Consider the following 24761-nt stretch of genomic DNA (forward strand, 5'->3'; position numbering starts at 1 on the left):
GCCATCTGAAGAGCCTTTCAGATGTTTGCCACTGCCCCAGGGACGGGCCTGCACAGGAAAAGCTTCCCACACTTGTCACGGTCCCCTCTGCCCCTGCCTGCCCTGGGCTCCCTGGCAGCTTGGAACCCCTGAGGAAGGGGCAGCCCAAGACTTGTTTCTATTGTTATGGGCTGAGTTGTGTGCCCTCCAAAAGATATGTTGGACCCCAGCACCCAGTACCTCAGAATGTGATCTTGTTACGGTCTTTCCAGAGGTAATCAGAATAAAATGGGATCGTTAGGGTGGCCCTAATCCAATATGAGTGGTGTCCTTATAAAAAGGGGGAAACGTGGACACAGGGACAGACAGGCACCCAGGCAGACGCCTGTGAAGACTGGAGCTGGGCTGCCTCACGCCAAGGAACCCCAGAAGCTGGGAGAGAGGCCAGGGCACGTCCTCCCCTGGAGCCCTCAGAGGGAGCACGGCCCTGTGACACCCTGCCCTCAGACGTCCAGCCTCCAGAACTGTGAGAATAAATTTCTGTTGTTTAAGCTCCCTCACTTGTCGTACTTTGTTATGGCAGCCCAAGCAAGATTAAAAAATTGTGACCTTGCTTTACACACAAGGAAACTGAGGCTTGGGGAGACACAGTAACAGTCCTTCAGTCCCCAGGTGGGTGGGGAGGCAGAGTCACGAAGCCAGGAGAGAAGAGGATGAGGGCGAGGTGGTCCTCGGGGTCCTGCCACACCCAGCTCACCCTGCTGCCTGGCACCCCTGCCTTCGCCTCACTTGCCCTGGCTCTTGCCACTGCTCCTGCTCCAGGGCCTTTGCTCTCGCTGTCCCCTCTGCCTGAAGGGCTCCTTCCCCAGACACCCAAACCGCACTCCCCCTTGTGTCCCGCAGGTCTTTGCTGAAGTCCCGGGCAGTTGACCTGTCTAAGGCAGTCTTCCCTCCCTTGGTCCCTGCTCTGCTTTGCTCTGTAACAGAAAGCGCTGTCTGATGTGCTGTGCATTTTGATTGACTGTTTCTTGTGTGTCTCCCTGTCGGAACAAGAGCTCCAGGAAGTCGGGACCTTTCCTCTCTTGTCTACCCCTGTATCCTGATGCCCAGGCCAGGTAGATGTTAGAGCTGAGGATGACAGTGCTGGCCCTTCCCAGGCCCCGTTGGCTCAGGCCAGTGTCTGGAAGTGAGGTCGGTGCTGTAGGTGGGTTCAGGACCCTGGGAAGCTGTCTCCTAGAATTGCTTTTGACATGCCCAGAAAGGCCTCTGTGCTTGTCACCAGATGCATCTGATCCCTGAGTCCCCAACACGGGTCTCTTCTCCTGGGCAGAGGAGACTCTGCCCCTTCCCAGATGAGCTGCTTCTGTTCTCCGGCTCCAGGATGGCCAAGTGGAGGTGTGCAGGCACAGAGGCTGGAGGCGTGGAGCTGAGCGAGGCAGAGGCATGTCTACGAGCACACGTGGCCAGCCCAGGGACACAGGGGACCTTGGGTCTAATCCCATCAGGCCTGGGCTCCTGGCCTTCTGCCCATAGAGACCCCCTCCCCCCCCATCATCCCATCTTTTGGTCTCATCTGCCAGCAGATGGCATCATCCAGGCTCTCCAGAGGGAAAAGTTTCCTCCCCCAGCTTGGGCTGGAGTTCCAACTTCCAGGTGTTGATCTTTGTGACTCCAAGGCTGGAGCCAGGTGGGGATGGTGGGGAGGTCCCGTGGTAAGGTCCTTGTTCATCACCCGGTTGGTGCCAAGCCGAGTGGAAGTTGGCTGTAGTGTGCAGGGCTGAGGTCTCAGGTCTGACTGGGGTAGGCGGGGCCCCCACCTCACCAAGCAACAAAGCGTGGCGAGGTGGCTAGTTGGAGGGTGGTGTGCTGAGGGTTCCCATGGGCTCTGACTGCGCTGGACAAGGTCAGCAGCTGGCTGAGTCCAGGAGCCAGACCCTTACGGGGCTCGGTGTCCACTGGGGTTCCTGGTGCTGTCCCCTGGCACAGCCTGACAAGCAGAGGGGCAGGCAGGGAGGGAAGGGCCTGGGTAGGTCTCCAGCTTAGTCACCTGCAGCACCCCTGCCCGCTTTTCTTTAGGAAATGATTTCAACTTGCTACAAACTTGAAAAAATAGAACAAAGAATCCAGTATGCTTTGCCCAATTCCTCCCAACTGTAACACTTTACCTAACCACAGTAAACTGTATTACAACCATGAAATTAGCATTGACCTTTTCTGAATTTTACCAACTGTCCTGCTAATAACCCTTGTCTGAGTTCAGACCCCTCATCCCACTTAGTTGTCTCTCCTTCAGTCCAAGACGGCTCCTCAGTCTGTCTTTGACTTGAACGATCCTGACACTTTCTGAAAAGCACTGGCCAGTTTTTTGGGTAGAAGGGCCTTCCTATGGGTTTGCTGGATCTTTCTTCACGATTACATTCAGGTTTTGCCTTTGGGGCTTTAATGTGGATACATGTCCCTCTCAGGAAGCCCTCCATACGTCCCTTTACTGGTGCTTTTTTCATTTTTATCGAGGCATCAACACACAAAGCAACACATGTCTTTCAAGTGCATCCTCTGATGTTGGTCATGCGCACCTTTGGTCACCTGGTGAAGGGGTCTCCCAGGTTATTTCTTGCAAAATCACTGTATTCATTTTGCAGTTAGAGTCTGGGGCGGGTGGGAACTCTGCGACTCTGCCCAACTGACAACCCCCGTCTGTTTCTCATTCTTTGCCCTCTGTCTAGCACCCCTGGCTTTTGTCTGCAGCAGCCACCGTGCCGGCTGCCGACGGGAGAGCGTGTTCCCGGCGTTCCTGGGAATTCCCGCCTCAGCAAGAACGGTCCCTGCTCCACGGCTCAGCACCTTTGTCAAGGCTCCTCGCGCAGGATCAGCAAATGGAAAAGTGCCAGACACTTGCGCACACTTGTCTTTTTCCCCCTAGTGGTTATGTTTAATGCTTTTAAATGGAAAAATGGGTGATGTTTCTATGTGTACGGTCTCGTCCGCACCGTCCACACCGGATAGGCACCCTCTACTCCCGGTTCCCGGCGTCCTCCGCGTTCTGCCGTTCCCGGCGTCACCCGCGCTCCCTGTTCCCGGCGCCCCTCGCGGCCGCCGTCCTCCGCGCCACGAGCCCCGCCCCGGCGGCGACCGTTAGCGCGGCCCCGGCCTCAGCTCCTGGTCCCGCCCACGTGGCCGCGCCATTGGGCCGTGCGCCGTGGCCGGGAGCGCCGCGCGCCGCCGATTGGCTGCCTCTGCAGCCCGCTCTGCGGTTCCCCCAATGCGGGGCGGCCGCGCGCCGGATTGGCCGCGCGCGCCAAGGTCCGCCCTCCGCTCGCCCCGCGCGGCAGGCGGGTCCCGCCGACTGGAGAGCGCCCGCGCGGCCCTTCTGGAGGGCGGCGGCGGCGGCGGCCGGGCAGTAGGGGTCTCCGCTGCAGTTGGGCTGCGGGCAGCTCGGGCCGGCCGCGGGCGCCGGAGGTAGGTGCGGGGCGCGAGGGGCGCCCCGCGGCCGAGCGAGCGGGCGGGCGGGCGGGCGGCGCTGCGGCCTGCGTGAGGCGCGCCCTTCCCCTCCCTCCCTCCCGGGCCGAGGCCGCGGGCCGGGGTCCGGCGGGCGGCGGGGGCGCGGGCGGGCCTGGCCTCTCCGAGTCCCGGCCTTTGTGAAGCATCATGGCCACGGGCCTCGGAGCGCGGGCGGGGGGCCCGCCAGGGCCGGGTTCTGGGCTGGGGCCGGGGGCGGCGGCGGGCCCCGGGCCGGGGGGCGCCGCGCCGGTCGCTTTCCTCCCGGGCAGACACCGGGGTGTGAGGAGGTCCCTCGTCCCGCGGGCCCGAAGCCGTAGATGGCTTTCAGGCGGGAAAGGTACCAACAGGGGCGGTGCTCGCCCAGGACCCTGCCGGGTGTAACACAGTTTGGGAAATCTGAGAAGTCGCCCGTCTTCACCAAATGCTCACGGACTGAGTGTCACGTAGGTGATCAGGATATGGTTTTGTCGTAACAATGACCATGATAGAAATAAGTGGAAGGTGGCAACCTGTTGACAGTGGTACCTGTCAGGTGTCGTCCGATGGACTTGGGTTGCTCAGGGTAGGAACTTGATTTGTCATTTGCATGCTTGCATGTACCTTGTTACCCGGTGCACGACAGTCCATTCTGGGGCTGGGGACTGTGCCAGGCCAACCACTAGGCGGGGATCCTGTTTCCTGGCGGCGGTAGAGTGGGCCAAACCCTGCCACAGGCGGTCACCCACCAGAGGGAGTGAATGGCCAGTCGGCAGTGCCGCCTGTAAGCGCGGGATGTGAGGCCGATGGAGGATGACAAAAGGACGGGATGAGGTCATACTGCTGCTGGGTTGGGCGGGAGGCTGCAGCGCGGAGAGGCTTGAGCGAAAGGCAGCAGCCACAGCGCTGGACCATCACTGACGGCACCTCCATGCCAGCCCAGCAAACGGACTCCAGTGAAGGGCACTGTCCAAGCGTCTCGGTTTTACCCTGTGCCGGGATCCAGGGGAGCCTGCTGCAAGTCTGCTGCTGGCTTACGGTCCACTTGGCAAGCAAGGTTTGCATCCGTGTGTGCAGTCAGCTGAAGCAGTAGTGAGGCCGATGGCAGGAGAGCCACCCTTTGAGCCCTTTGTGGCCAGCCACTGTGCAGGGCACTTCCCAGGGGTTTTATAATCTAACCGTGACCTTGGGGGTAGGAAAGTGAGTCTGACTGGTTTGGCCAGTCTCGGCTTCAGGTTGGAGCTGCCCTCTACTCCTTGGTGATCTCTTCCAGTCTCCTGGCTTTAATGCCGTCTCTCCTTGACATCTGCATCTCCATTTCCAGCCCTCGCCTCCCTTCTGAGCTGCAGCCTTATGCCTGTGGCTGCCTCTTCCACATCCCCACGTGTTACTTTGATGCCAAGTAGCCATGTGTAAACCTAAACTGTGATCTTCACTTACCCCAAACACTCCCCATGCTGCCTTCACCACCTCTGCGTGTGACACCTCTGTCCTTGAATATAGAGTCACTCCTAGGCCTCCATGCAACCCTCAGGACAGTTTCTCACCACCTCCAGCTTGACATTCTGGTCCAAGCTCCCGGTGAGCCTCTTTATTCTTTTCTTTGCTCTCACCCTTGCTCCTCCTACTGTCCACCCACCTGGGGTTTTTCTGGACCTACAGTGGTTCTTTTAAACTGCAAGACTGTAATCCCGAGGCAGTACAGACTGGAGCCAGCTTACCTGGGTGGTAAAGCAGCTCCACCACTTTCTAGCTGTGTGACCTCGAGCAAGTTGCTTCATTTCTCTATCCTTAACTTTTTCTCACAGTGCTGTGTAAGAGCTGGTGAGTGACAGTACATAAAGTGCTTAGAACAGGGCCTGCCTGAGGGTTGGTTGCCACTGCTGACCTTGGATCATGTGACCTCACCGCTTGGACCCTCCTGTCCAGTGGCCCATCTCTCAAGATAAGAGCCAGAGTCCTGCTCTCCCTCGCCCTCATTGACCTGGCCTCCTCTCTCCCCCCTGGGCATACTGCTGTCACCTGCCACCCCACGCTCCTACCCGGAGGCCTTTGCTCTTCTCGCTGTTGCCTGGAATGTCCCCTCCTCCCACCCCAGCTACCCACCCGGCCCACTCCTCTACCTTCGGGTGGACGTTGGCTGTGAGGCCTTTGCTGCCCACCCTTTTTGAAGCTACCTCCCCTTCCCCAACTCCTTGCCTTGTTTTTTCTTGAACGGTTCTCAGTTTTTCTTAGTTGTTACTTGTCAGTCTCTCTGCTAAAATGTGAGCTCTGTGGCCAGGGGTTTTGTCTGTCTCATGTCTTCAGCATCTAAAACGGTATGTGTGTACCACCTGGAAGGTATTGATAGGTACCGACAGGCAACAGGAATGGTAAGGAGCTTGCTTAGGATGGCCTGCTGTGGAGCCCTCAGCATGAGCTGCTGCCCTTGGGGCTGGGCAGCTTCCCTGAGCTCCAAGGACCACACTCTCCACGGCTCCTTGGAGACTCCACTCTGCAGCTCTTCAAGGCTTCTATTCTTCAGTTTTTATCATTATCATCCTGGCTTCGTGCTGCTCTTAGCCTTTGAACGTGGTAGCAGGTGTCCCCGTCCTATGCCGAGTGTATCTTCAGTGCCCCCCGTCTCCTCACATCTCTTCATGTTAGCCTTTTCAGCCCCAGAATCACGAGTTGGCTCTTGCTAGGGTCTCTGCAGACCTGCCTGGTGCCGAGGGGTTTGGTCCTGGTCACATCTGTGTTCTGTAGCACTGGGTATGCTGACCTTCTGTCCTTCTCTGAAATGATCTTTCTTGGTGCCAGGAGACTGGCCCTACTCCACTCAGTGTTCCTCGTGTGTGTCTGGCTACAGCCTCAGCGATCACTGCGGTTCTGAGTCTGTCATCATTTGTGTGCTATGTTTCCTTGGTCCTTAGCACCTTTGACAGACATACCTGTGGGGGAGGTATTATGTTAAATTCCCACTGAATTCAGAAATGTGAAGACATCTTAGAATCTAGGAAATAGATTGACAGTCAGTGGTCGTTGCCCTGTAGTTCATGGTAGTGCCCCCATCAGAGTAGGTAGTCTTTGGGTAGTTGTTGGATGAGTTAATCAAATCTAAACAAGTCTCTGGTTTTTATGTTATGTCCCCTTCAAAGTTCAACCACCACGCTCTGTCCCTTCACTGTAAACTTCTTAAACATGTGGTGTCTGCTGTTTCCTGTTCTGTCTGCAACCAGCAAGGTGCCCCGAGTGGGCGTGGGCACGCACATGTGTCTGCATCTGCGTGCATATGGCATGTTTGTGCGTGTGTCTGCACGGTGTGGGGGTGTACGTGTGAGCACATGCGTGCGTGTCTGCACGTGCTTCTGCTCTGGTGGGTGCCCTCCCTCCTGCAGGCCCCTGTGTTTGGATGGCCCCCTGCCCTGCCTTCTCAGCCTTGTGTCTTCCTTTCCGTTGTGCTTCTCCAGAGTTGCGTCCTCAGCCCTCTTCTCGGTCTGCATTCCCTCTCTGGGCGGCCTCTCCTGCGGTTTGGGTGACCGCCTGGCTAATGTGTCCTGGCGGCCTCAGCCCCGTTGGCCGGGTCTGCCCAGAGGCTTGGGGCGCCCTCCTTTGCAGGCCCTGCTTGACTGTCCCTCTGGGGAGAGGCCTCGTTGGTCGTCACGGCCCCCTTGTCCCAGCTCTTCACCTCTGCCCACTCAGCAGTGCGGTCAACTCTATGTCTCTGCTGTTCTCGAGGGCGCGGGCACTGTGCCTGGCGCAGCTGTTGGCCTCCCTTCTCGAGTAGGGACTGAATTGTGGCCTAAGGGTCTCTTCACTCCCGGTGGCTTCTTGTTGCCCCCCAGGATGGAGCCAGGCTCCGGGTGGCTCCCAGGATTCCCCGTGCCTTGGCTCCAGCTGTCTCCTGCGGCTCCCCCGACCCACCCTGGCTGGGCTCCCTTCCCTGCGGCCACCACCCCTACCTCTCCCGGGAACAGAACCCCGCCACCTCTGGCTCCCCCAGCCCGCTGCATCACTGTCCCCATCCACGTGCCCCAGGGTCCCGGGTGACAGAGCCCCTGGCCCTAGTGCCGCAGAGTTGAGCCGAGGGTCTCCCGCTTGCCCTCTGACTGACCCAGCCCTCGCAGGTGAGTGGATCCATGTCGCTCTGGTGCTGGAGGGAAGCTGCACACCTTCTGTGTGTTCTGGAAAGGGCAGCCTTGCATTGCATGCTGGCTTGCCTTGTAAACTGAGTTAGGGGGTGCTGCGGTGAAGTTTAGTGGAGGATTTTTTTTTTTTTAATCCTTTTTGAGCCTAAATATAATATGGTTTTTGTGCTTCTCAAGTTGGAATTACAGTGGACAATTAAAGTATTTAATTTGGGACTTAAGGTACAATTTAGGTTCTGAAGAAAAAAGTAAAGTTCGATTGTTTTGAAACATAGAAGGTTCTCTTTTTAGGCAGCATTCTTTTAAGTTTTCACTGCGCTGTCAATAGCACTGGGCTCTTGGTACCAGGACACGGAGGGCTCTGTTGCGTTGTGACGACGCCTTTACGTCTCTTTGCAGGTGGAGGAAGACGGGTGCCCCTCCGGCTTGAGGACAGACTCGCTTAGTCGTCAGTCATTTAAGCTGAGTGCATTGTGATTTCCAATAATTGAGGCAGTGGTTCTAAAAGCTGTCTACATTAATGAAAAGAGCAATGTGGCCAGCTTGACTAAGCCGCCAGCGTGTGCAGCGCGGGCAGGACGGCACCCGGGTCTCGACGGACTTGTGCATGTTAGCTGTATAGATTTATGTAAGGTTTTTTAAAACTCTGGTCTTTTAAAATAGTCTTAACCACTTTTACTATGGAGACATGTGAGAGCCCCTCTCCTCTCCCGCGTGAGCCCGCAGGAGGAGCGGTGATGGAGAACCAAGCTTGCCCCCTCCGAGCGCTGCCCCGTGGACAGTCTCCACCACCTCCCCTGCAAACGTCCAGTGATGCAGAGGTAATGGACGTTGGCTCTGGTGGTGATGGACAGGCCGAACCCCCTGCTGAGGACCCACTCAACTTCTACGGAGCTTCTCTTCTCTCCAAAGGATCCTTCTCTAAGGCCCGCCTCCTCGTAGACCCGAACTGTAGTGGCCACAGCCCGCGCACCGCCCGGCACGCACCTGCGGTCCGGAAGTTCTCCCCTGACCTTAAGTTGCTTAAGGATGTAAAGATTAGCGTGAGCTTTACCGAGAGCTGCAGGAGTAAGGACAGGAAGGTGCTGTACACGGGAGCGGAGCGCGACGCGCGGGCAGAGTGCGGTCTGGCCCTTAGCCCTGTCAGTGGAGACGTGCATGCTTGTCCCTTTGGCGGGAGTGTTGGTAACGGGGTAGGCGTAGGGGGTGAGAGTGCGGATAAGAAGGATGAGGAGAATGAGCTGGATCAGGAAAAGAGAGTGGAGTACGCAGTGCTGGATGAGTTAGAAGATTTTACTGACAATTTGGAGCTAGATGAAGAAGGAGCAGGCGGGCTCACGGCTAAAGCGATCGTGCAGAGAGACAGAGTGGACGAAGAGGCCTTGAAGTTCTCCTACGAGGTATGTCGGCGTCCCCTCCTTTGGAGCACTCTTAGCAAAACCCAAAGAGAGGTGTTTGGGAATCGCAGCATCTCTGTAAAGCTGATGTTGCAGAGCAAAGAACACCCACAGGAGGTGGAAACGTAAATGTGAAAAGAGAAAGCCATCAGGAGTCCAGGTTTTCAAACTTTGCTAATGAAAAGTTTGGCTGACAGGTCTGCCTCGTACCCTTGTCCCAACTGAGTTGGAAGGAGCTGCTGGCCCCGCTCCCTGGTGGCACGGGCACCTGCCTGAGCGTGTGCTTCAGCTGGCGGTTTCATCCCATTTGTTTTTCAGATGATCACGCAACATAGAGGCACACCTAGGCCCCCGAGAGCGCCTCCTTTCTGTGTCGTTGTCAGTGACACTGTGACACTTGCCTGGAGGGCACCGGGGGGCTGTGGTGTCTGAACAGCATATTTTGCAGGATGATTTTGACAACGATGTTGATGCTCTGCTGGAAGAGGGCCTCTGTGCTCCCAAAAAGAGGCGGATGGAGGAGAAATACGGAGGAGACAGCGATCACCCGTCAGACGGAGAGACAAGTGTGCAGCCAATGATGACCAAGATTAAAACAGTGCTCAAAAGTAAGTCGGGCCAGGAAGTAGCGAGTGTTCACGGGGCTTTGCACGTACGGGCATGAGAGCCCTCGGTGTCAGGCAGCAGGTGTGCGTCTGAGGCCAGGAGGGTCCTGTCTGGTGACAGGAAACAGACAAGATGTGAGGACACACCCAGATGCATGATGGCCCAGCTGCAGGTGGTGCAGATGCTGTGGAAACCAGAGCAGCTGGGCTTGTGCGGCGTGGCGGGGAGAGGCCTTCTGAGGGGGTTGGGCAGATCCCTGGGGAGGGGGCATCCAGAGGTGTGGATGGTGGGCCCAGAGGCGGTTGCTCGGCGCGGTGTCTGGTGATGGTTGCAGTCCGGGTTCTAGATTCTGTGCCAAGTGTCGGGGGAGCCACTGGAAGCAGGCAGGACTCGTTCCACAGTCTGGTCTGAAAGCACGGCTCGCGGTGCACGTGTGACTCCTGCACTTTGAGTGGGCAGAGGTGGAGGGGTCAGAGACGCGGTGGGGAGTGGTCAGGGGGCGCCCAGAGCTGGCCCGTGCAGCCCCCCTGCTGACGCGGAGAGGTCTGAGGGGGCTCCGTGTCTGTTTCTGTCTTGGCCTGGAGGCGCCTCTCAGTGTCTAGGTGGAGGTGTCAGGTGGGCGGTGGAAAGGGGCTGGAGGGACACAGGACTCAGGCACACAGGTTACACCTTCTGCTGAGCACCAGCGCAGGTGGCCAGCATGATGGGAGGAAACCGAGGGTGGCCGGCGTACAGTCTCCTGGCTGCGGAGTGGACATGTTGGCAGTGCTGGGCTGCGCGTCTGCCAAGTGGGCCGCAGCAGGAACAGTAACAGACTATGAGATGCACGCGAGCTCTCCGGGCAGCCGGGCCAACTCTGTGACAGCTCACTATCGCAGACATGCCTTGTCCCATGATGTGCTCAGCTTGAGCTGTGTGAGTGCCTCCTTCTCCTTACTTAGCCCAGAGCTGGTTGCAGACAGCTCCCAGCTCAGCCCACGGTGGGCATGGGGGTGCCTGACGGGGTCTGTGCGTGTCCAACTTCACATTCCCTCCCAGGGCCGTCCTGACACAGGTGTCCGCTGGTGTTGGCCACGTGTGGGTGTCAGACCTGGCACAAGGGTGTCATTCCCTTTTCTGTGAGAGTAGCTGGTGCTGTTTTCATCTCATATGTGTCTTTTTAGATTTCACTTGGTTTTTCACTTTCGTTTCTGAATTTTTAACTTGTTCCCAATACCTGTAAGAAAAATAAGTTTTACTTAAGTCTTTGCCATGTGCTTTTTTCAGCAGCCAGGGCTGTCAGTGGCAGCTCGAACAGCACAGGCTTGTCACCTGGTCACAGGGAGCAGTGATCCACAGATGTGCAGTTACTAGCGAAGCCTACCCAGGCCCTGCGGTGCCTCTGGCCACACCTGTGGGAGGTGGGCGGGGAGTCAGTGTCCACGGTGCTTGCCAGCCGTGGAGGCAGAGCTGTGGCGAGGCCCTGTGTCTTGCAGAACCCTGCTCTGGGCTCCGTGGTGTGCCTGTGCCGTTCTAGGCTGGGGAGTATAGCAGTGAGCAGGGTGGACAGCTTCCTGCTGCACGGAGGGACTTGGAGCCTGTGGGTCACACCCAGAGGGACAGGCACAGCAGCAGAGGGAGAGCAGAGTTTTGCAGGTGGGGCTGGCTGGGGCTTTCTCTAGTGGAGGGCGGGGTGTTCCCCCACTACTACTTCTTAGAGGTTCTCTGTAACGTTGGGTCCACCTTGCTGTTGTTTCTGACACGGGTTGTAACTTTGGAAACATCCTGACAGTTCTTACTCAGTTACAAGTGTCTTTAAGTGATTGCAGGGTGTTCTTGTCTTCTGTGCAGGTCGTGGCCGCCCACCTACAGAACCACTGCCGGACGGGTGGATCATGACGTTCCATAACTCCGGAGTCCCCGTGTACCTGCACCGAGAGTCTCGGGTGGTCACCTGGTCCAGGCCATACTTCTTGGGAACGGGAAGCATACGGGTAGGGGACGCGTCAGTCGTGAATTTAGTCTCGTAAGTTGTAGGAGGAGCATGCATGTCTGCCCACGTTGCATTGCAGCCAGACAGGCAGGTGAAAGGCATCGGACGTTCAGACGTTTGGGGCCATCCTTGTAACCTGTGTTGCAATTTCACTATCCACAGAAACATGACCCTCCTCTGAGTAGCATCCCCTGTCTGCATTACAAGAAAATGAAAGACAATGAGGAAAGGGAGCAAAACAGCGAGCTCTCCCCCTGTGGGGAGGTGTCCCCTGCCAAGCCCCTGAGCCGATCTGCAGAGCTGGAGCTCCCCCTGGAAGAGCCCGACTCCTTGGGGGCTGACTTGGGGCCCCCAGATGAGAAAGACCCATTGGGGGCCGAGGCCGCCCCCGGGGCCCTGGGGCAAGTGAAGGCCAAGGTGGAAGTGTGCAAAGATGAATCAGTTGGTAAGTTTCCAGAGTGAACTTGGTCCCTGAGGAGGAAGGGACCTGTCCGTGCTTGCCTGTCCATTCCCTCATGGCTGGAGAGGCCGTCTCCCCGAGCTTAGGAGATTCTGCCTGACCTCTTGCTCCCAACCCGCACACTGGTGCTGCCCTGCCTTTTTCTCTGGTCATGTTCGCGATCTTTCCTCAAGTCTGGCTTTTCATGAAAATGGGACATGCTCGCATGGAGTCCTGGTGTACCAGTGCGCAGAGTGGGCGTCTCCACCATGTGGTGTGGGTGCCGCCCCCTTCTCAGACCCTCAGTTGCTCTCGGGTGTGGGGCGTTCCTCCCTGTCCCTCCTGCATCTCTTCCGTGGTGGCATGCTGTCTTAGCCCCCACGCGTTTTCGGGGTCTCTGCCTCTGTCCTACTGCCCGGCCTGTCTGGGAACTCCTGCATGTGAGGGGCTGGAGCTGCTGCTGAGGAGGGGGACAGTGGTGTCTAGCTCCCCGTCCTGGCCAGCTCTGTCAGCGTGTGGGCTGTTCTCGGGACCCAGCTGGAAGGGAGCCCTCCCTATAAGACTCTAACTTGACGGTCTGCCTCTTCACAACGTCCTTCCGCACACGCAGGACACACCTGAGTGTGCTCCTGTTTTTCTGAAAACACCTGCCTCCCACCTCTGACCTCATGGCGCTTGTTTCCAGACTCGCTTCTCTGCACTCATGTGTAAAGAACTATGTGGTTTCGGTTTGTCACTAAGTGTGCAAGCATGTTGTTCTGTAGCTCACGTGGAATCTCAGGCATCTGCCTGGCTGGGAGGAGGGGTGCAGGCAGGGCACCAGCGAGGCTGACAGGAAGCCCTGGGGTCCTGGGGGAGAGGTGGGACGAGTGCCATGGCCCTGAGCTGCATGCTTGCTGCAGGGCGTGGGGGCAGCCACGGTGGGCATGTGGTGCCTCGGCTGCTGCTGGCCGTCTGGCACCTGTTTCCGTATGGGGAGAAAGGTCCCAAAGGCTGGTTGTGCTTGGCTTTTTTTTTTTTTTTTAGGTTCCTTTTTGTTTGTTTATTTTTGTATTCTTGCTCTAAATAAACTAAAGGACATGCCAGAAATTTGTCCCTAGGGGACCTGGCAGGGTAATTTGAGCTGGCAGAATGAAGGAACGTGACTCTTTACTTCCCTCGCCCTTGGAGAGGAAAGGGGAAGGGGGGGTATCGTGTGGCTGGGACCTGTCCTGCTCACTGGGTGGAGGGTGTGACCCACTGGTTGGGAGTCCGTGACTTGGGTCTCTGGTGAATCCCGTATAGACCTCGAGGAGTTTCGGAACTACCTGGAGAAACGCTTTGACTTCGAGCAAGTTACCGTGAAGAAGTTCAGGACATGGGCTGAGCGTCGGCAGTTCAACCGAGAAATGAAGCGAAAACAGGCTGAGTCAGAGAGGCCCATCCTGCCGGCCAATCAGAAGCTCATCACTCTGTCTGTGCAGGACGCGCCCACGAAGAAAGGTGAGCGGGACTCGCAGGTCTGATGTTCCTGGGATGTGTGCTCCAAGGGTGCTGCATCGGCCTGTGTCTGCCTTGCGGCGTAGAGGTCCTCTCCCTGCGGGCTGAGGTGTGGTCGCTGCGGCCCCTGCTGTTGCTGAGACGGCCCCTCTTGTCACAGAGTTTGTCATCAACCCCAATGGGAAGTCGGAGGTCTGCATCCTGCACGAGTACATGCAGCGCGTCCTCAAGGTCCGCCCTGTGTACAACTTCTTTGAATGTGGTGAGTGTGACCTTCCCCATCTCACTCCTAAAGCATCAAGCACGTCACTGGGGTCACCGCCGGGGAGGCGGGAGCTGACTGTCAGTCCCCTCTGCTGGGTAGGAACGAGAGGGGTGGTCGAGGGGGATCAGATGGTCACCTCCCCACACCCCCTCCCCACTGAGCCTCCGAGGGTGGAGGGGCCGCAGCCCTGCAATGGCCACCAGCTGTCCTCTGGATGCCCTCATCACTCTTTAGTGAAAACCAGAAGCTCAGCGTCCGCCATCGTCTTCCTGCTTCTCTGGCTCACAATGTCTGCGTCCCACCGCTCGCGCTCCTCCATCCATCTTTCTCAGACGTTGGTCCCTGTCCCCCTCGACTTCCTGGCCATGCTCTCTGCCTGCTGACTGTCCCTCAGCCCCATCCCAGTGCCTCAGGGACCCCCCCCGCCAGGCCTCTGCCTTCCAGCAGCAGCCCTACCCCCACCTCGTCTGTCTGTCAGTGTGAGCAGATTGTGTATGTGCAAGTATGCTTTTAACGTCTTGGCAAGTGTGTTTTGAAATGGTAATTTTAATTTTAAGAGAACCCAAGTGAGCCTTTTGGTGCCTCGGTGACCATCGACGGTGTGACCTATGGATCTGGAACGGCAAGCAGCAAAAAACTTGCGAAGAATAAAGCTGGTAATGTGCCTGCTTGGTGTCAGAGACCCGTGTTGGCCCACCAATGGCTAGGGAAGGCTGTGGATGGGGCAAGTCTGTTTTATTTATGTAATCTACTTGAATCTTTTTAAATTATGTACTCACTGGAAAAGATTCAAATAGAAAAAGTAAAACGTGAGAAATGAAAGTAGAAGGCCCTTTTCCACTCAGATGGCTGGGCCAGCGCCTCCCGCCCCGTCCCCAGTGCTCACAGATGCTGGTTTCTTTGTGCTGCCTGAGCCCAGGGCACCGTCTGTTTAAACCCAGCAAGCCAGGGGTGTGCTGAGAAGGAGAACAGGCGGCATCTTCCTCAGGTGGTTTTGACGTCCATGAGGACCATTTTCCAAGTCCTTCCAGCTCCAGACTTGGGACTGCCACTCTCGGAACACAGCCAAGCAGGCCCTTGGGAAAGCTGGTGGTTTTTGGTGGACGCCTGATGCTCCTCCTGCCCGTGGCCTGCCGCTGGCTATATTCCTGGTACACCTTGTTGTTGGCGTGCTTTTCCAGAAGCCACTTAGCCCCAGCACCAGGGTTATTTGGCCTCTTCTGGGGAGTGGACCACATCGCAGGCACGCGATGGATGCACCCCGGGCCCTGGCGCCCCCATCGCCACACTGTCTTCAGAGCAGCTCTGCCCCTTACACAGTGCGAAGCGTTTATCGCAGTCTAACCGAGTCTTGGGTTGGTGGAGTGTGCTCCGGGGCTCAGAGTGCCCCTGGGCCTTGCTCTCTTCTGGTGGCGAATGCCGAGGGTGATGGGACCCCACCTTACTGTCTGGCTGACCCTGTGTGAAGCTGTGCTGGGCTCACAAGCTCTGCCTGGTCCCCAGGAGGCCTCCTGTCCATTTTAGAGAGATTCTCTCCAAAGGCTCTTCCTGCTTCACAAGTGGGGTGTTCCTGGGGTCTCGGAGCAGAAGCCTGTGAGGGTCCCATAGTGGGTGGGGCCATCCTCGTGGTGCCCCGCCTCCCACCCCCACCCCATGCTCCTCCCCATGTGCTCTTCATTTTGCACCCCTGTTCATGGGGTGCCTGCACTCGGCTTCCCGCCACCCCTGCGCTCGGGCCTGCAGGCACCTCCCCAGAGTGTCCTTTTGGCCCGGCTGCTGCTCCCCACCGCACCCTCTGCCCATGCCTCACCTGCAGGCTCTTGGGGCTCTGTCCCCGGGGCCCAGGCTCCCCTCGGCCGTGGGGACCCCACCCTCACCCTCAGGGTTCCTCTTTCCACAGCCCGGGCCACGCTGGAAATCCTCATCCCGGACTTTGTTAAACAGACCTCTGAGGAGAAGCCCAAAGACAGTGAGGAGCTGGAGGTGAGGGTCGTGAGCCCGCCCTGGTGTCAGGCTGTGCTTGGGTTTAATCGCCCTGGTGCCGGGTGCTCCGTCTCTTGTACTTCATCAAAGAGACCTGCTTGTCTTTGTGCAAGCAGAGGAAATGTTCTTGTCGGAGATTTCTGTCATTGTGTCTTGCCATGGGTCGTGAGAAACTGCGGGTAAATGTTTCGGAAGGAAGCCACGCTCTGCTGACAGCAGATCCAAAGTGGAGTGAGCCTTTGAGGCAGAGGCTGCAAAAGCTAGATTGTTCTTTATGTTAAGAACCATTTAAAACTATTTGTTAAGTTTTTTGGGTAAATATGGTCCTATGATTATTTGTAGCAAGGGCTTCTCACTCTGAAGAATGCATTCTTATTTATAACACCATAAATTTTTCCCTTTTAAACTACACAGTACAGTGGATTTTTGTACATTCAGAATATTTTCATCACTCCAAAAAAAACCTCTGTCCCCATTAGCAGCCACCCCCATTTCTCCCCGTTCCCAGCCCCTCAACCCCCAGCAGCCACTCACCTACTTTCTGTCCCTGGATTTGCCAATTCTGACGTCTTCTGTCAGTGGAATCATACGATGTATGTTCCTTTGCGACTGGCCTCTTCCACTTCACGTGCTATGTGAGTTGTGAGTATTATCAGATTGAGGACGTTTCTTCCACTCCTGGTTTGTTGACAGTTTTTGTCAGGAATGGGTGCTGGATTTTGTTTTTTCTGTTTCTGTTGAGATGATCTCGTGGTTTTTGTCTTTGACTTTACTGATGTGGGGGGGTGTTTCATTGACTTTTGAATGGTAAACAAACCTTGCATTCCTGGGGTAAATCCCACTCAGTCATGGTGTATAATCATTTTTATGCGTTGACAGGTTTGGCTCGCTGATATTTGTTAAGGATTTTTGCAGCTGTACTTACAAGGGATACTCTTCTGTATTTTCTTTGCTCGTGATGTCGTTGGTGTTGGTTTCAGGGTAATACTTGCCTCATAGAATGAGTTGGGAAGTGTTGCTTCCTCTTTCATTGTGTGGAATAGTTTGCGAAGGATTGATATTAATTTTTTTTTTTAAGATATACCACACGCTTCCTTGGTGGTACAGTGGTTAAGAATCCACCTGCCAATGCAGGTGACATGGGTTCGAGCCCTGGTCCAGGAAGATCCCTCATGCTGTGGAGCAACGAAGCCCTGCGCCACAACTACTGAGCCTGTGTGACACAACTACTGAAACCTGTGAGCCTAGAGCCCGTGCTCCATCACAAGAGAAGCCACCGCAATTAGAAGCCCGCACACTGCAATGAAGAGTAGCCCCCGCTTGCCACAACTAGAGAAAGCCCGCGCGCAGCAACGAAGACCCAACGCAGCCAAAAAAAAAAAAGATATACCATGCAAGCACGATATTTATTCATTCATTCATTCATTCATTTATTTATTTATTTATTGGCTGCACTGGGTCTTCGTTGCGGCACACAGGCTTCTCTAGTTGTGGCGTGCAGGCTCTGTGGTTTCAGCACACGGTCTTAGTTGCTCTGCGGTATGTGGGATCTTAGTTCCCTGACCAGGGATCAAACACACGTCCCCTGCATTGGAAGGCAGATACTTAACCACTGGACCACCCGGGAAGTCCCGTTATTAATTTTTTAAACACTTGATAGAATTCACCAGTGAAACAGTCCGAGCCTAGACTTTGCTTGGTTTTGAAGTTATTTATTTACTGATTCAATCTTTTTGTTATACATCTTCAGATTTTCTACTCCTTCTTGAGCCACTTTTGGGATTTTGTGTCTCTCTAGGAGTTTTCCCACTTGATCTAGGTTATCTAATTTATTGATAAATACACATTCATAGTATTCCGTTATGATCCTTTTGTTTAAACTTTTTTTTTTTATAAATTTATTTCATTTTTATTTTTGACTGCATTGTGTCTTCATTGCTCTGCACAGGCTTTCTCTAGTTGCGGCCAGCAGGGGCTACTCTTTATTGGGCTGCGCAAGTTTCTCATTGTGGTGGCTTCTCTTGTTGCGGAGCACAGGCTCTAGGCACGTGGGCTTCAGTAGTTGTGGCACGCGGGCTCAGTAGTTGTGGCTCGCGGGCTCTAGAGCACAGGCTCAGTAGTTGTGGCGCATGGGCTTAGTTGCTCCATGGCATGTGGGATCTTCCTGGACCAGGGCTCGAACCCATGTCTCTTGCATTGGCAGGCGGATTCTTAACCACTGCGCCACCAGGGAAGCCCCTTATACCTGATTTTTAGCAGCTAGAGTCTTTCCTTTCTCTTGGTCAGTGTGACTAAAGGTTTGTCAATGTTGTTGGTCTTTTCAAATATCCAACTTCTGGTTTTGTTGATTTTTTTCCTATTGGTTTTTTATTTTCTATTTATTTCTGCTCTTGCCTTTATTATTCTTTTTTTCTGCCAGCCTTGGGTTTAGTTTTTTCTTCTTTTTCTAGTGTCTTAAGATTAAGGTATTGATTTGGGGTCTTCTTTTTAAATGTGGAGTTCACAGCTATAAATTTTCTTCTGTGTACTACTTTGCATCCCGTAATTTTGCTTTAATATATGTTGTGTTTCTTTTGTCATTTGTCTCAAGGTATTTTCCTAATTTCTCTTGTAATTTTTTTCTTTAAACCAGCGGTTATTTTAGGAGCATTTACTTTTCATATATTTGTGAATCTCCCAAATTTCCTTTGGTTATTGATTTCTAACTTAATTCCATTGTGGTTCAAAACATAGTTTTTGTGATTTCAGTCAATCCTTTTAAGTTTATTGAGGCTTGTGTTGTGACCGCCTGAGAGGATGTGCACTGTGTGTTTCTGAGTGGAGTGAACAGGCATCTATGGGTTGAGCTGGTGTGGGGTTTGCTCTTCTCGTTCTTGGTGGGTTTTCTGTTCTGTCTGGACTGGTGTTGAGTCCCCAGCTGTTACTGTTGAATTGTTTATTGCTCCCTTCACTTGTCAGGTTTTGTTTCATGTATTTTGGGGCTGTTAGGTGTGTATGTGTTTGTGATATTGTGATATAAAATACACGTTTGGTCTTTGTCCTTGGTTCCTGGTGGGACCTTCTAATGTAGTAAATAAATTAACGTTTGGTTTTTGTCTCCAGTTCCTGAAATAGTTCCCAGTTGATAAAAGTGAAGGGAACGTTCTATTCTAACCCCTTCAACTACGCCTGAGTTCATGTTCAGGAGGTGACTTTTGGAAGCCCCGAGGATGGGGGTTGGTTGCCAGGGGAACCGTCATGTAGTCAGAGGTTGGACTTCCAGCCTTGTCCTCTGCCTCCCCCAGTGCCCGGGGAGGGGTGGTGCTGGGGGTTGGGTTCATCCTTCGTGGCCAGGGTCTGAGCAGCCTGGCTCACACAGCGATGCCTCCGCAGACACCCTGACTAAGGGGCTCGGGGTGCCTCTGGCTGGCGGACCCATTGAGGTGCTGGGGGGGCGGGGTTGTGCTCAGAGGGGGATGATTTCCTGCTTGCTGGAACCAGGGCCGCCTCCTGATGCTGGGTGGGGAGGAAGCCCCCTCCCTGCCAGAGCAGCAGGTTCCAAGGCTTCTATACGAAGAGGGCAGGGCTGGGGTTGATGCTGCCACAAGCCGAGGGACACCTGGGGCCCTAGTAACTGGACAGTCTGGGAAGGCACCTCCCTGAGACGCCTCGAAGGAGCGTGTGGTTCTGCGTTATGGCTGCCCCGGGAGGAGGGCCACAGTCCTGAGTGGGAGCCGGGGGCCATGGGGTCAGAGCCACCTCTGGGCTGGCAATGCCCCTATCACCAGCTTCCTTTTTCTCCCTGAACCAGCTGGGCGTCGCCTCTTAAGAACCTTTCACGTTTCTGTTCTGCCGTATCTGGTCACTTTCTCTCTTCTATAACCTCACTTATGATGGTTTTCAAGCTTTTCTTCGAAGGTTGTGTGTCTTTAGACTTCTGACCGGTCGTCTGATCAGCCTCTGATTCAGGATGGGCTCCCCAGGCCAGCGGGCAGGCAGCCCGGCCCTTGCCATTCCTCGTTTGTGTCACGGGCTGCTGGGCGGGGAGGTGTGGGATGTGGGGTGCAATGTCTCCGAGAGGTAGTGGTGGGGGCAGGAGGCCCCTGGGAGAGGCGGCAGCACAGGAACCGCTTCACGGGGCTGTGGGTGTGGCCAGCACTATGACCGGCTGCTTCATTTTGTAGTATTTTAACCACATCAGTATCGAGGACTCGCGAGTCTACGAGCTGACCAGCAAGGCTGGACTGCTATCTCCCTACCAGATCCTCCATGAGTGCCTTAAAAGGTAAGGGGGGTGGGGGGTGGGGTGCTTCCCTGGCCATCGGGCATGGGGGCCTCTCTGGGGTGCCCAGCACCCTTCCACCCAAGGGGCCAGATGGCGTGTGGTGGGAGAGTCCCTCCTCTTGGGCAGAGCAGCGGTTTGGGGAGAAGGGTTGGTGCTGTCTTGATGGGCCCTTGGAGGGCTTTCTGGAAGCAGCCATTTCGTCCCCCTCAGCTGATGTCACCTACTGTCTGTTTTCTCCTACAGAAACCATGGGATGGGGGACACCTCCATCAAGTTTGAAGTGGTTCCTGGTAAAAACCAGAAGAGTGAATATGTCATGGCGTGTGGCAAGCACACAGTGCGCGGCTGGTGTAAGACACACACCCCTCCCCCAATACACCCACACACAGGCTTTCAGTGATCCCGGGGACCACTGCCCTGGCATAAGCCGAGCCTCAGCTGTATGCTGACTGCCCACGGTTGTGCCCACAGCATCTCATGTCCACGTCTGAGTCACAGCTGGCCTGAGTGCAGCTGTGGGTGTCCCGTCCCCGGGCTGGTCATTTTGGCTGGGCTGTGTTGCTCCCCGGCTGCCACCACTGCCCCTGTCCAGCCCTCGGTCCCTGTAAAGGGAGCAGGAGCCTCCTAAGACAGCAGCAGAGCCCCCCCGCAGGGCCCTCTGCTATTGCTGGGCACCACCTGTGCTCTTCACCTAATCTGGTGTTTGGATATAACCTTACTTGAAAAGAAACTTTGTGTAACTACTGTAAACACAGACCAGCACTGGGTAAGTGAGAAGGTCATGACCAAGCAGGCCCTGGATGTGCCCTGTGCCCTGCAGACACCATTCCTTGCTGAGACCAGCCCTGAGCAGGTGGGCAGGGCATAGGATAGATCCCCCATCTGAGCCAGAGGCCCTTGCTGCTCTCCAGGCCTGTTCTGCACCCTGGCCCCACCTTCTCTCCATCTAGAAATGTCCCCAGCACAGGATGCCCTCTGGATGCTCCCCGACCCCTGTGTCTGCCCTGCAGGTGCGTCCTCTGTATCGGCAGATGTGGACTGGGGGCCGTGAGGCCTCATAAGCTGTGGCCTTGGGTGTGTCCTGACCTCCCCGAGCTTCTGATGGGCTGTTCTGCAGGACGGGCAGGGCTGAGGTGCTGTGCCCAGTGCAGCGGCTGTGCCTTCTGCCCCCTCCCGTCGGGAGGGCCCCTGTCTGGACGAGGTGGCCCTGTGGATGGCTGGTATCTGTGACTCCCTCTCTCCATGTTTCCTCTCAGGCAAGAATAAGCGAGTCGGGAAACAGTTAGCTTCTCAGAAGATCCTTCAGCTGCTGCACCCACATGTCAAGAACTGGGGGTCCTTGCTGCGCATGTACGGCCGTGAAAGCAGCAAGATGGTCAAACAGGTAATGGGGCCCCCTGCTGGCACGGGGGGCCAGGGGCAGAGTCAGGCTCTGGCTGCACGGGGAGGGGATGGGGTGCGGGCCAGGGCTAGAGGGAGAGCGAGCAGACCACACACAGCTCTCCTCGGCCAACTAACCCAACTTTCAACAGCCCGTGTGTGTCATCTGTTTTGTTTCTGCTCTTTGGGCCAAGATCTCAAGATTTTAGCCAATACCCTTAGGTTTTTGTGTTTGGGGTGGAGAGAAGTACAGGGAAGCGAGGTTTATGTTCTTTGATTTTTTTTTTCCCTGACGTTTACAGAAACAGTCTGGGTCACCAGCCACCCCAGTGAGTGGTGGGTGTGGAGGGTGGGGACTGTGGGTGGTGACCCCCAGGTCGTCTGTGAAGAGCTCCTTGCTCTCGCCCTGACAGGGTGGGTGAGGGGAGGGGACACTGGGCCCCAAGGTGCTTGGCCCTGCGTTGCTGAGCCTCTGCCTTCAGGTCTGTGCTTCTGTGCATCGTGCTGGGCTGTGAGTGAGGGGAGAAAGCTTGCTTGGGCCCGTGGTGGGAGCCCCCCTGGAGCTGGCAGGCAAGGTGTCCTTCCAGGGGCAGGGGAGTGTGGCACCCATGGCCAGCAGGCATCCTCAGATGTGGTTTCTTCACCCTGGACGGGCCTGCAGGGAGTTCAGCGTCTGGGCCCCACAGGCTCCCAGGGGCCGCAGTGCCGGGGCGAGTCCTGTCCTGCAGTGTGCTGTCCCCCCGGCCGAGGCTGTGTCCTGGTCGCTCCTACCTGAGGGCTCTGGGCATGTCGAGTGCCTGGCCAGTGGCTATGTCAGAGGCCAAGGGGGCCGGGGAGGAGGAGGAGGCAGTGGCAGAAGTGGGGACAGCCGGTAGGCAGCCAGCCAGGCGGGTCAAGGGAGGGGTGGCCCCAGACGGTCCTGTGAGCCGGCTCTGCTCCCCAGGAGACGTCGGACAAGAGTGTGATTGAGCTGCAGCAGTTTGCCCGGAAGAACAAGCCCAACCTGCACATCCTGAGCAAACTGCAGGAGGAGATGCGGAGGCTGGCGGAGGAGAGGGTGAGGCCCGCCCACATGCCCTCGGGCTGTGGCAGTGCTGGAGAGCTGGCGGCCCTGGCCTCCTGTGCGCTGATGTGGGGTCCCCGTGGGGCTTGTCGGGGCAGCTTCAAATCCCTGGTGGCTGTGACCTCCTTGACCCTGCACTCCCGGGCATGCGTCTTGATGCCCACAGGAGTGCCAGCACGTGGTGCCCTGCGAATCGCGCACATTCTGCAGCCCCGCCACCAGCCTTTCACCGAGGTTGGGCTGCAGGTTCCCATGTTGCCTACATCCCTGACCTTGGCTATTCTTCCAGGAGGAGACGCGGAAGAAGCCCAAGATGTCCATCATGGCATCTGCACAGCCTGGCGGCGAGCCCCTGTGCACTGTGGACGTGTGATGGTTGGTGGTCCGGGCTCAGGGGCTGCCAGCTCTGCTGCGGGGGAGACCTGCCCTCACTCTGCAGCCCCGGGTCTCCAGTCCACAGTCCCCCGCCACTGCGTGTCTGACAGCCAGGTCCACGCAGCTCTTCCTTGGGGGCCACCCACAGGTCTGGGTGGCCGTGTTAAAGCATCGACTCAGCCTGCCACACAGGTGGACACAGAGAGGTGGGAGGTCGCCATGGACCTCTGCTTGTGTGGACATGCTGCAGACTGGTGTTATGAAGGTTTTCACGAATTTTAGTATGTAACAGGCGCTGACAAGAAATGATAGTTGGATGACATGAAATGAGAAAGCCCTGCGCCTGGGGCTCCCGTGGGCACCGTAGGGACCTGGCCAGAAGGTGCACACTGGCACCCCATCCCCTTCCCCGCCTCCTGGGTTTTCCTTTTTTCTCTGAAAAAAGTTATAGTTAGGAAGGAGTATTTCAGACCTCTTTGGTTTAAAATAAACACAACTTAGTATCAGAACTATTTTTCAGAGGCTGTAGGCAAACCACCAAGGTGATCATTCTTTGCCTTGAAATGCATTGCCCGTGATGTGGATGAAGGCACCTGTCCCTGCCCAGCTTGCTGCCCCTGCCTGGGCTGGGGTGCAGTGCATTCTTCTAAGTCTTAATGCCCCCAAAACATGCCTTCTTAGACACTGAGGCCCCTCACCTTCGCTGGCCTCTGGCAATTTTTTACTAGATTTTTGCACAGTCAAGTCTGTCCACCCATCAATTTTTAAAGCTTTTATGATATTTTAGCGTTTGGAAAGAAACTTTTACAGTGAGAGTAGAAGATAGATTTGGAATCATGTAGCAGATATGAACAGTTAACGCATTTTAGCTCGTGGACTTGAGAGGAAACGACTCTCAGTGCAGTGCGTTCACATGCTGGTGCTCCTCTCCAGAGCTGGTGCGAGCATGTTGGGGCGGCACTGGATTTTGAGAGCAGCCGCCTGGTGCAGCCAGGTGACTAGGTGGCCCCTGTGGACAGGTGTGGGGTAGATCTGTCCCCTCTGAGTCCCAGCAGTCCAAGTTGGTTGTGAGCCGTTGGCTCCCCGCCCCTGGCACCTGTTCAGGGCACCGTGTGCTCATGGCACAGTGCTGGACACCTCCCCTTGTGTGGTGTTTTTACAGGAGACAGTATTTTCTGTTCCCTGCCACCCCCTGTGACTGAGGTTGGCGCCTGTGCTGACCTTTGTAAAAGAGTCCGCAAATCAAGTTGCTATTATTACACACTTGCTTCTGTCCTGCCCCATCTGCAGTTGTGAATAACCATTTGACTATAACTGTTTGCCCTTAAAACAGTCAGATGCACCACCTCGAACCAAAGCTTTGTGCACACTGGAGGCAGGTGAGCCTCACTGAGGCCTCCCCGAGTCCTTCTTTCCTTCCTCTGTCCTGTGTGTGGGTGCAAGTATCCTGTGAACACAGCCATACTGTGGGGGCAGAGGGCAGGGGGAGTCTGTGCTGAGGCCACTTCTGGGTGGCCACCACCCTGTGTGTACCTCCCAGGTGGCGGCTGGGCCATGGCTGTAGGGGTGAGCCTTGACTGTCTGAATGCATAAAGCAAAACTGTCCAAAAGGAAATGGCTGGTCTGTTTTTCTTCTGGCCATGGGTCCTCAACTGGCCAGAGCTGCCCTGAAGGCCAGAGCAGCTGAGCAGTGTCCCAACCCCACCCCTAGCTCTTGTGGTCACTGGGAGGTATATTCCTTTGGGGATGGGACTGCAATGAGGGTGGGGAAGGGCAACAGGGCAGCATCTTGCTCTGTGCTCCCCATGCCATGTGTACAGTTGGCCCTTGGCCACAAGGCCTGTGTCTCTCGTCAGACAGCAGGCGCTCTGCTGGGACGCCAGGACTTTTGGCCACACAAAGAGCTGGGAGAACTGTTCCAACTGGGCCAGTTCTTATGAGCGCTCCTGGCCCTG

The 24761-nt window shown here is 56.0% G+C and overlaps 1 protein-coding gene across 3 annotated transcripts; it reads left to right on the top strand.

Moving 5' to 3' along the window:
• Positions 1–3316: 3316 nt before the first annotated feature.
• DGCR8 (DGCR8 microprocessor complex subunit) lies at positions 3317–24421 on the top strand. Of its 3 annotated transcripts, XM_059895321.1 has the most exons (15): positions 3317–3438; positions 7983–8211; positions 8310–8983; positions 9429–9588; positions 11417–11559; positions 11721–12003; positions 13282–13479; positions 13637–13738; positions 14299–14397; positions 15642–15724; positions 19888–19988; positions 20232–20338; positions 21245–21372; positions 22312–22425; positions 22721–24421. In XM_059895321.1, exons 3-15 carry the CDS (start codon positions 8321–8323, stop codon positions 22802–22804), a joined length of 2265 nt encoding a protein of 754 aa, XP_059751304.1. In that variant the 5' UTR covers positions 3317–3438; positions 7983–8211; positions 8310–8320; the 3' UTR covers positions 22805–24421. The 3 variants fall into 3 exon arrangements, with proteins under 3 accessions (XP_059751304.1, XP_059751302.1, XP_059751303.1); XM_059895319.1 differs by having other exon boundaries at positions 7983–8983; XM_059895320.1 differs by having other exon boundaries at positions 7983–8983; positions 22315–22425.
• Positions 24422–24761: the final 340 nt, after the last annotated feature.

Source organism: Balaenoptera ricei, chromosome 14, assembly GCF_028023285.1.
Source record: "Balaenoptera ricei isolate mBalRic1 chromosome 14, mBalRic1.hap2, whole genome shotgun sequence".
NCBI lineage: Eukaryota > Metazoa > Chordata > Mammalia > Artiodactyla > Balaenopteridae > Balaenoptera > Balaenoptera ricei.